Source organism: Danio rerio, chromosome 13 (assembly GCF_052040795.2).
Source record: "Danio rerio strain M-AB ecotype USA chromosome 13, GRCz13ab, whole genome shotgun sequence".
In the NCBI taxonomy this organism is placed as follows: domain Eukaryota; kingdom Metazoa; phylum Chordata; class Actinopteri; order Cypriniformes; family Danionidae; genus Danio; species Danio rerio.
The window spans coordinates 27,545,001-27,557,458 of NC_141033.1; the positions used below are offsets into that span (position 1 = coordinate 27,545,001).

The following is a 12,458-nucleotide window of genomic DNA, read 5'->3' on the forward strand; positions in this document are numbered from 1 at the left end:
CTAAGCCCAAGCAAAACGAATGAATGAAAACCAAAGCCCAAGACTTGATCTTACATAATTCGGCACTACAACTATCCTCTATGCCTAGCCAGCACTGGCATTTACTTCAGGAAATGCATATCTAGCCTCTCAATAGAACGACATCAGGGTAAATTAAAATCAATCCCTGAGGTTAAGGCGAGCGAGTTGCATGGTTTCATGTTCACACAGGGTTGTCTTCCATTCTGAACACAAGGTCAATGGAGATTACCGCTCAAGGAGGCCTCCCTTATCACCGCACTGAAGCATGCCACAGTGCATTAAGTGGAAATGGCGCTGGATGTTCTCCACTCAGCCCTCTTTAAAAAACAATCTCAGCAAAATGCACCGCGGAGGACTATCGAGCAGACCTCTGCACTTACCATTCACAATATGTCCTTGTTTACCATTAAACGAGTAAATCTAGCTGGTTACTGAGAGGTGCTTAGGTGGAAAATGGAGCAGCCTTGATTGATGCCATGATACGGTACCATTTTAGGGCCATGACTTTGTAAATAGCAGATAAGAATTCTGCTGGTGGACCAGGGTGCCGTCGCAGTACTGTCAGGGGAGCTATGAGCAAATCTAAACAGATCTGGAGTGGTCTAGCAAGAGAGGCTCTCTGAGGGTCCCGGTGGAGGATTGACCACCGCTGTATTGTGCTCTCACAGATGGGCTCACATGGTTGCCAATTACATGGCAATTACATATTTGCACAGGCACTGATGATAAATCCAGCCTAACGCATTGCAAACCCAGCCAACATATTTGCATTTTAAATTAAATGGGATTTAATTCTCTGCTTTTATGTAAGGACACAACATTTGGATGAATTACAAAGCCCTGTATAGATGTACATTTCCTGCTTTGATTAATCAACTTTACATTTAAATCAGTTAGACAGACAGACAACAGATCGTTGGAAAAAAGACTGAAAGATATAAACAACAAGACATGACAAACAGAATGATAGAGAAAATGTCAGACAGAATGACAGATAATGTAGAACAATAAAATGAAAGAAAGAATACAAGTTAGAAAAAACGAATGAAAAATATAGAAACCGAATGACAGAACAACAATGACAGATACTGTAGAACAACAGATAGACAAAGAACAATAGATTTAAATAAAGCCAAAAAAATCTACAGTTTGCCTAATGAATTAGTCTTGCTTGCATCAATTTCACAACAAGGCAGAAATCTCTATCAGAAAGAAGAGAAGAAAGAGATACTCCAGAAAAAGCTTAAGGTCAGCAGAGAGAGAGAGAGACACAGAGAGAGAGAGAGAGGAAGAGTCAGATGTGGCTTGATGCATAACAAGGACAGACTGGCTGGTGCCACGGCCTGTGATGGTTATATGGAAGAGGAAATCGCTTACATAATCCTCCGTCAGTCGAATACAGAGACTCCCAGATAACCAGCAGGACAACGAACAAGAGCACTCGGTTTATTTGATCAACCGGCCTGTTTTCAGTTTCTCAGTTCAAACAATCAAGATCTGAGGCCGAGCCAAAACAAGCACTAAAGTCCCTTCTCAGAAACAAGTGCGTGTAGAACAAAAAGGAAGTCCATTGAGACTTGGGCCGCCGAGACCTCAGTCGGTGCTCCTGACACAGTCAAGTCCGCTCCCTCAGGGACTGTGAGCATCTCTGACCGCTCTGAGAGCAGGGCCAGAATTCAGGAGCGGTTCTTACACCATTAAGGTGAGAGAAGATCTACTCCAGTAATGAACTTGCTCTGGTTGGATAATCAATTCTCACACTCCTCGAACATCACCGGGGCCGCCTCTGGCCAAGAAACAGAGCACAGAACAAGAAAAATGGGGGCTAGAATGGATGTGCAGTCCGGCCAAATGCATTAAACATGTCTGCAGAGCAGAGACCTGCAGAGCACCTGGAGAAGCTGCTATCACGGCTCAGTTTGGACCTGTGGAGGAAAAACAAGCCTGCCCGCTGGGACGCTCAGCACTCCAATCTCAGCTGAAATTTGAGCCTCGGACAAACCAAGCAGGGCATCCACAACAGAAACTATCACCTCTCCCTCAGGATCGCTGTCAAACAAGTACAACTGAAAAGCCTGGGCTGACAAAACGGGGACAAGACTTTCAATAAACACTGGAATGTGCTTGCTCGCTCACTTTCTTTCTCTGTGGTTGAGGACGGCCATTCATCCAAGGGCACAGTTTGATGCAGATCACCATGTTCGGTGGAACGCCTTGTGCGACTGCACGCTTATGCAACAAGAGTGCTGAAAAGCAGCCGATGAAACGGCAGAGCTATCAGGGCACTTTCCCATGAATATTGGTGCATTCAGCCAAGTTCGAAAACACAAAGGCCGTCAACACGCGACGGCTCCTCAATATTCATGTATAGCCTCGAGCTTCCCATTCACCAAACGACAGTGTGATGAAAAACGTTTAATCAGGGACAAAAATGATTTGATTAGAGTGTCACGTTACAATGGCTGCCAAATTGAGCTTCAAAGACTGACTCCTGCTTCGAGGTTAATCACAGTCCTACAATACAGGTATTGAACAAATGACGTCCGAGCCCGCGCAGATGCCAGACTTTCCCCTCGATGAATGGCGCTTACAGCAGGTACAGACCCACGTGGAGAGCCATCCCAATCACATTTGCAATGGCTCATTAACAATAAGGTCGGAGTGTAATGGGGTCGCTCGTTTCACACCAACCTTGATTACCGGTAATTACAAGCGGCGGCTTTTTGCATCTCTCTTCTCGCGATGTGGATTCAGAATTAACCAGCACAGTTGACTGGCAAAGCAGACGAGTGCTTTGATAAACTTGTTTTCTTAAAGACTTAAGATATATGGGGTACAACTGATTTTTCCAAGACTTTCAAGCAAATTTTCATGACCTAATGTTTCATGCAATGTCTGCATATTCATGGTAAAAGAAAAGCAATGCATGTTTAATTTTTTTACAGCATATCGTAAAACACGCAACAATCTATTTAGTTTTCATTTATATCTGTGTAAAATTAATTTAAATAATGCCTACACCGCGCTAAAAATGTGAGAGTATGTGATTGGCCAAGGAAAAAAAAGAAAAAAATACATTCAAGTATGCAGATATCTGTTATCTGATATCTGATATCTGTCCTGACTTTTACAAAACTTTGTGGGTTTTTCTGTTTTTCCAAAAAATTTTCCAGGCCTGAAAAAGGCCATATCAAAATTCCATGACTTTGCCAGGTTTTCCATGACCGTAAGAACCCTGCCCTCAAGAACCCTCAATCAAATCTCTGTACTCTCACAGGTGAGAGAGTATAATAATGTATGCCAATGACTGTGCCCTGTTTACACCTTGTATTATGACATGGTTTGGTTGATTGGATCACTAGTAGGGTGAGGAAGAGACTTTCTTATTTACACTTGGTGTTTTAATCAGTTTCTTTGACTACTTTTGAACCATTTTTCTGCCTCCTTTAACTGGAGAGTTGGAACTTAATCAACTTATCTGATCTTTTGAACTAATATTAGAAAATAAGCAGTAACATTTTAGTTTAAACGACCAATTCTCACTATTAACATGTGGCTCATTACTTATCTATATTAGGAGATTGGCTGTTTATATTTACTTATAAAGTACATGGTCCGTTGATCAAATTTACGTTCCTTAGTCCTACCTAATACCGAAACCTAACTACTACCTAAATAACTATTAACAAGCAGAAAATTAGGGGGGCTAATAATTCTGACTTCAACTGTATATCATTTGTCACACAACCAGCGATCGCTCTCCAGAGATCGCTGGTTCTCACACGAACTCTCAGGACTACACTTACGCATTCCCCAGGACTACACATTCATACATGCACTTCTCCCAGACACGCACGCCTGCTCATTCATCTAGCTTGATTGCACACACCAGCTGAACCTTGTCATAGACTGATATCATACCACTTATAAGCCACTCATAAACCCTTCCAGTTTGCAGAGTCTTGTTTGCTGTACCAGTGACATTACAATGCGTTTTTCCCTGTTTTGTTTCTCCGTGTGTAAACCCTAGCCTGGTATTCCTTGTTCTACTGTTTAACCGCCTGCCTTATGACCTATTGCTTGTATATTGACTACGATTCTGGATTTGCCAGCACATACCTGTTCGAACCTGATTTGACCACTGCTTGCCTGACGCTGAATAAACCTGCATATTGGATCTTACCTTCTGTTGTCAGTGTCACTCCCCGGCGTTACATCATTATAGACCAAAAGATGGTTATTTTTTGTTACTGTTATCAACCCAATAAGAAATAAATGACCGTTATTATCTAAATTAGGAGATTGGCTGTTTATTTGTACTTATAAAGTACATGGTCCGTTGAGCCCTACGTAATACCAAAACCTAACTACTACCTTAATAACTATTAACAAGTAGAAAATTAGGAGCTAATGAGGGCTAAACACAGTTAATGTTTTATTAATAGCAAGACATTATGTGATTTACATTATGAACTTAAACAGAGATGATGTAAACAATGTGGAGCTTAGCAGATTCTGGTTCTGCTCTGATTATTACAAAACTATGCCAAACGTTGTGGGTTTGTGCTTTAATCAGCATTGGAAAGAGAACACTGAGTTCTACACATTATGCACAATATATTGGGTGAGGTACAGTTGAAGTCAGAATTATTATTTAGACTTTCCATATGATGTTTAACAGAGAAAGGAAATTTTCAAAGTATGTCTGATAATATTTTTTTCTTCTGGAAAAAGTCTTATTTGTTTTATTTCGGCTAGAATAAAAAATAATTTAAGGTCAAAATTATTGGCCCCTTTCAGCTATATTTTTTCGATAGTCTGCAAAACAAACCATCGTTATACAATAACTTGCCTAATTAACCTAGTTAAGCCTTTAACTGTCACTTCAAGCTGTATAGAAGTGTCTTGAAAAATATCTAGTAAAATAATATTTACTGTCATCATGGCAAAGATAAAATTAATCAGTTATTAGAAATGAGTTGTTAAAACTATTATGTTTAGAAATGTGTTGAAAAAATCTCTCCGTTTAACAGAAATTGGGGGCAAAAATTAAAAAGGGGGCTAATAATTCTGACTTCAACTGTATATCAATATAGACCAAAAGATGCTTATTTTTTGTAATTGTTATCAACCCAATAAGAAATAAATGACTGTTATTTTCACTGGTTCACTTACATCAGAAGTAACTATTTGTTTTGCACTCAGTTTTTTTACGCTCAAAATAATTCCAAATAATCTATATTTATTGACCTATGCGCTTCAAAATTGAAAGAGTTATTAGTTTTTGTCTGAAATTGCCATATAAGTGAATCTACGGCAACTTTCAAAATCAAACAAAAAGTGCAGGCACTTGAAAAAATGTATTATTATTAACATGGCTATTCCATTAAAACTGCACCTACGCAAGTTCAAGTGTGTCTTGAGTTCAATTAAACACTATGGTCACATGACTCATGTCTAGAATATCTAAACAATACAGATTTAATATATTGAACACAGTTATATACAAGTCAACTCAAAAGTCATTATTAACGTAATAATGAAAGAGAGTAAGAAAAGTTAATACAGATGATAAGTATTATACAACATACTTTTCAAAAAGTACAACATAAATGTATACTGCATAGGACTTATAATTTAACTGTTTATCTATGCCAAATCATTTTTGCTTTCAAACCCAACTTACGATTTAAAAAACTAAATTTACATACAATGTTCTTTAAGTACACAACCCACAGTCTTTAGTAATTGTGTTAATGCACTGATGCAAATGAGAAGTTACATCATGAAAGCAACTGGATCTGGCTCAAAGTGAACAGGTTCAAATCATTTCAGACCCTGTTGAAAATGGTAACACTTTACAATAAGGTTCATTAGTTAATGCATTTACTAACATGAACTAATCATGAACAACAAATGTACAGCATTTATTAATCATAATTGAACATTTACTAATGCATTATTAACATCCAAGTCCATGCTTGTTTACATTAGTTAATGCACCATGAGTTAACATGAACTACCAATGAACTACTGTATTTTCATTAACTAACCCTAACTAACATGAACAAATACAGTAGTAAATGTATTGTTCATTGTTTGTTCATGTTAGTAAATGCATTAATTAACATTAACTAATGAACCTTATTGTAAAGTGTGACCTTTATAATAGCATTATTTAACATCATTTGTCAATGAAAAAAAATGCATAATACAGTACCAGTGTAAGTGGCATTGGAGTTAACTCCCACTCATGAAATAGCAGTTTCTTCACTTCAGGACTTTATGAAACATGTGAAGAGGTTGGAATTTAAGTTCCATATTGCAGAAGACAATGTTTTTACCATAAGATCACATTTAGAAAACATTCAACTAAACAAAATCTTCATCAACAGCAAAAAGTTGCACCCCCTGCGATATGAAAGCTTGGCTCAGAAAACAATAATCAAACTGCCAGCTTGGAAAAAAAAAAGTACTTTAACACTTCGCATCACATGGTGACAAACTGCAAAAAAGGCAAAAGTGTCAAGAGAGACTTTTCTACTCACAGCGATGTAGTAAACTTGGGCTTTCTCAACAAGTTTCCAGTTCTCCTCCAGATCGAGGTGTTTCTCTTTCTTGTAGCAATTAGCGGCAGCGAGATTTGCAACAAGAGACCTAACAGAACAAAAACACAAAACTACAGTAAATCAAACTGTCAGCCGTACAAACTGAGGTCAATATCACTATAAACACAAATCATTTGCACCATAAGCAATTATTCAGCAGCAATTACCTTGCAAAAATACTATTTTCAGCTCACAGAATTTACAATTAAACATGTCAAACAATACATTTTTTTTTGGAAAGATAACAAACTTAAATATAAATACTGCATTTTTTTTTTACAACAGAGACACTAGGACTGCACAATATATTGTCTCAGCATTGATATCGCAATGTGTGTATCCACAATAGTCACATCTGCAATGTGGAGATGATATTACACATGAGTCAGAGTTCAAAACATGCATGCAAACATCATTGCAAAGTTTATCCATAACCTAACCAATAAGTTTATCATCATCTGCATGTGTTTTTAAGCACTGTGACTGTGTGAGCATTTTAAGCCACTTCAAAAGAATTTAGGTACAAATAATTATGTTTTTAACCTAAATATACAAATAAAGATCAATTGTATGTATATGTGCATTAGCAATACATGCATTTTTGTGCTATTTTACATTTGATTATGTAATTTGTGCCTGAATACTGCTAGACTTTAAGAAAAACTAAAATACTGGAAATTTAATTTGTATCTTTGTCTTGTCGTCAACCCCCATTGTAAGATCAATAATTAATAACTTGACGTCTAGTTGCTCATTTGGAAAATTGGCAGAAGGTAGATTTTTCCAATGAATCATCTGTTGAACTGCATCCCAACCATCACAAGTACTGCAGAAGACCTATTGGAACCCGCATGGACTTAAGATTCTCACAGAAAGCAGTCAAGTTTGGTGAAGAAAAAGCATGATTTTGTGGTTACATTCAGTATGGAGTGTGCGAGAGATCTGCAGAGTGGATGGCAACATCAACAGCCAAAGGTACAGTATCAAGATATTTGTGCTGCCCTTTACATTACAAACCACAGAACAGGGCAAATTCTTCAGCAGGATTGTGCTCCTTCTCATACTTTAGCCTCCACTTCAAAGTTCCTGAAAGCAAAGCCGGTCAAGGTGCTCCAGGTTTGGACAGCCCAGTCACCAGACATGAACAATATTGAGAATTTCTAGGGTAAGATGCAGCAGAGATTAAAGATGAATCCGAAGAATCTTGAATTCTTGATGAACTCTGGGAGTCCTGCAAGAATGCTTCCATTCCAGGTGACTTAATAAGTTATTTAAGTCATTGCAGAGATGTATGGATGCAGTCCTCCAAGCTCATGGGAGTCATACACAATATACTTTTTTTTTTCACTGCACCATGACTTTATATTCTATACTGTACACTATTTCCTTTATGTGACGAGACTAGGCAAAGTCCGACCTTGCTGTCCTAATTAAATCATTAAAAATCAAGGCATGATCATATTTTATTTTGGTAAACTGTAATCTAGAGTCCTTTGCCTTTAATATAAGCAATTTCTGATACCAAATGATCAACTAGAAGTCAAGTTATTATCTGTTGTTTCTAAAACTAGGATAGGCGACAAGACTTTTGTCAGGTAATAAAGTGCATTTATTAATGCTTGTCACTGGTTTATTACATTTCATGCAAATTTCATCCCAATTAATGTAGTTTGATGATTGTTTAATAAAAATAGACTCATTCATTTAATCCAGAGAAAAGTATACTAAACGTCTACGCCGATAAACAAAAAATCCTGCAGCCCCAAAAAGACACATAAAAAATACTTTATACCATAAAATATAAAAGCATTGTGTTGGGCATCTTAAAAAATGTAAAATGCATCTCGCATGATAAATTCTCCAACAAGGCAAATTGTTGCTAGCTGAATACCTAAAAATATGTTTCAGAAATTCGTTTTCCTGAAGGTTTTGAGAAAAATTGCGTCTTGAAATTATCATCATTATATGACCCAAAGGCACCGTCTATTCCTCATAACACCAATGCCCATTTCCTTCTCTAAAATGGCTTTATCTGAAAGCCGCCACATAATGCAGTTGAGAAAGCGACTCTATCTTCAGGGTGATTGTGTAAATTATGTAGCTCTTTTCCTGAGTGAAACGTGCCGCTGCTGTACCTCTGTAAATTGCTGTAGGCGGAATACGACTAACATATGGACTATGGCTTTCTAAACAGCTGCTTAGTGTCAGCTCAGCCAGAATTAAATATCAACACACTTTTCCCCTCCTTTATTTCTCCTCTTTTTTATTTAAGTGCAAACGCCTTACAAGACCTTTCCCATAAATAAATGAACAAACAAATCAATAATGCAGGAGAACTGCAAATGTCCACCGGGACTGCTGTTTCTCCATTAACCTCCCGGTGGTCCTCGTATCAACAAAAACAACTAATTCCACTTTGAAAAACAACCACTCTCATTATTCACTTGTTACTGAGAGGATGCGGTCCCAACAGGCCGGCCGCTACAATGAAGCAGCATTAGCCTCAGAGAAGAAGCGCTGCTTTGCACAGTCAGGCCACAAATGAGAATCAATAGACCTGCGGTTATGGCTTTTGGGGGGGAAAAGTGAAGAGGTTTGAAACAAATGGCAGAGACTGAGCTTTTATGAACAGGTGCATGTTTTTATATAGGACTCAAGAGCATATGAATGTACATCGCCTGATAAGAAATATGTACAGTACTGCATAATTATACAATTTGCACAATGCAGAAAAACACAAATAGAACACAGCTATAATAACCTGAAGAATTACATAGTATTACATAGAATTACACAGAATGTGGGGATGTTTGGTATATTTAAGGTGTATAAATCAAAATCTTGCATCTCTACACAACCTGACAAGTCTTGTCGCCTATTCAAGTTTTAAGAACAGAAAAAAAATAACTGGAATTTAGTTGATCATTTGGTATCAGAAGTGGATTACATGAAAGGCAAAGGCTACTAGATACAAGCTTATTTTCCCAAAATAAAATATGATCATGCTATAAGGACAGCAACGTCTGACTTTGCTTAGACAAAATACTTGTCATTTAACAGAAATACAGTTCAGTATAGAATATAAAGTCATGCTGCAGTGGAAAGAGAATTAATGTTGTATATGACTCCCATGAGCTTGGAGGACTGCATCCATACATCTCTGCTATGATTCAAATAACTTATTAATAAAGTCATCTGGAATGGCAAAGAAAGCATTCTTGCAGGACTTTATCAAGATTCTTTGGATTCATCTTCAATGCCTCCTCCATCTTACCCCAGACATGCTCAATAATGTTCATGTCTGGTAACTGGTGGTCAGGCCAATCCTGGAGCACCTTGACCTTCTTTGCTTTCAGAAACTTTGATGTGGAGGCTGAAGTATATGAGAAGTAGTACTATCCTACTGAAGAATTTGCCCTCTCCTGTGGTTTGTAATGTAATGGGCAGCACAAATGTCTTGATACCTCAGGCTTCCTTTTTTTTCTTTTTTCTTTTTTTCTTTTTTTAAACATTTTTCCTTCACCAAGCTTGACTGATATCCGTCAGAATCTTGGGTCCATGCAGGTTCCAATAATTTTCTGCAGTACTTTTGATGATGGGGATGCAGTTCAACAGATGATTCATCAGAAAAATCTACCTTCTGCCACTTTTCCAAATGATCAACTAGACGTCAAGTTATTATTTGTAGCTCTTACAACTGGGATCAACGACAAGACCTTTGTCAGGTGGTGTATATGAGAGTTAAAGAAATCATATTGTGTTCAAGAACTGAAAAAAGTTATATGAAGCTCATGCCCATGATGAATTATAAGTCTGTTTATAATCATTTATAATACATTCTAAAAATGCATATATAAAAACAAAAAAACATACTGTATTATAACGACAGCTATAGCTACAATATATAATAATATTAATAATTATAATAGTATACTAATACATATTACTTAAAGCCATCACTGATGCATTTTTTAAAGGTTAGTAACTGTATTATGAGCCACAGTAATTATTATAAGGCACAGGGCTCTTATCAACCTTATCAGCTCCTATAAATCCATCAATTCACTTGAGAACTAAATTTAATCACTTCCTAAGGAGTCTGTAACTAGGGCATAATAACATTTAAACATTGCCGACTGCATCTTTATGAATAAAATCACGAGTGACTAATAAACAATTATAAATCAGTGTATAATGTGATTTGAACATGTATATTAAAAAATCAAATGCATCAGTGACAAGTATTAATAACACTATAATAAATGTAGTTACAACTGCTATTATAACACAATATAAAGTTTGTTGTGTCTTTATAGATGCTTTTACAGAATTATTATTACCAAAATAATAATAAAAATTAAATGTGATATAAATATATATATAGCCATTTAGCCATTACAAGATAAATGTTGTTCAACGTGAAAATCGACACTTTTTGAACTCTACAGAACGCTAATAATATTTTACTAGATGTTTTTAAAGACACTTCTACACAGCTTAAAGTGACATTTAAAGGCGTAACTAGGTAAATAAGGTTAACTAGGCAGGTTAGGATAATTGGGCAAGTTATTGTATAATGATGTTTTTTTCTGAAGACTATCGAGAAAAAAAATTACTTAAAGGAGCTAATAATATTTTACCTTAAATGGTTTTAAAAAAAATTAAAAACTGCTTTTATTCTAGCCGATATAAAACAAATAAGACTTTCCCCAGAAGAAAAAATATTATCAGAAAAGCTGTGAAAATTTCCTTTCTCTGTTAAACATCATTTATGAAATATTTTTTAAAAAATAAAAAAAATAAATAAATCAAAGGGGGGCTAAAAAATTTTGATTTCAACTATAGACACACCCACGCGCACACGCACACGCACACCCACACACACACATATTTTCTATTTATTTATTATTAAATAAAAGAATAACATTAATTTTATAGTTAAGTGGTTGTAAACAATTTATTTTATCATTATTATTATTATTATTTATTATTATTATTATTATTTAAACAAACAAATGAGGTTGAACATTACTAAATTTAATTTGATTAATTTAATTCAACACAAATTGTTTGCAACAATTTTGCAGACATATTTTTCACTGTAAATATACCTTTAAATTCACTTATGAATTATGAATTATGTTACCAATTATTTCAATAATTTGTATTCAAAATAGCTAAAATGTCTATTAATTTGCTGCTGCGGGATGTTCTAAATCGCTATGAAAAAGCAGTTGTCAAATATTAAACCTTTAAATACAGACTATAAAAATTAAAGAGTCATATTAAACTTCTTGTTTAACATCTGTGAACAGTACATCTCTGTCTACTTCCATTCCACCAACATTTACAAGTACTATTAGACAACGAAAACAAACCTAAAACTAAATATTTCACACATTTACAATACATACCCTTTCAAACAGTAATCCTGGATACACACTCATATGCCCATATAATTACACCTAAATTCTTTAATATCATCCACTAATATACTGCTATTCTGTGCATCTCAGCTGTGCATATCCATCCAATAAAACCACTTAACAAACAAACAAAAAAAGCAACTTATTGTAATTTCCACATACAAGATGCTGATCTGACACTCTTCGGCTCGATGTCATCGTGTTAATCAAAATCAAATCCATTAAGACATAATAAGCGTTTGAAGAGGCACAGTCATGCTGATCAGAGCAGACTCTCCTCCATGCCATCATTACGCCTCACAGTGGGCAGAAGGGCAGAGACCTGCAACCTGCTCTCATATCAGCACTCTTTTAACGGCGTCTCACCAGCGGCTGCGTACAGGTGCGCTGGAGGGGGAAAAGT

At 36.2% G+C, this 12,458-nt stretch overlaps 1 protein-coding gene and 1 long non-coding RNA gene across 3 annotated transcripts in view; one reads left to right on the forward strand and one right to left on the reverse strand.

Annotated features, from left to right (window-relative positions):
• Positions 1-12,458, reverse strand: part of adka (adenosine kinase a) — a gene marked incomplete at its 5' end in the record, with an annotated part of 289,242 nt that overhangs the window by 142,470 nt on the left and 134,314 nt on the right. For both annotated transcript variants that reach the window (NM_212791.2, NM_001272084.1), the window contains 1 exon segment: positions 6,570-6,678. In NM_212791.2, coding sequence (NP_997956.1) covers positions 6,570-6,678 — 109 coding nt within the window.
• The window catches only part of LOC147841073 (uncharacterized), a 360,944-nt gene that overhangs the window by 97,793 nt on the left and 250,693 nt on the right, over positions 1-12,458 (forward strand). The gene's annotated exons all lie outside the window — the stretch shown is intronic.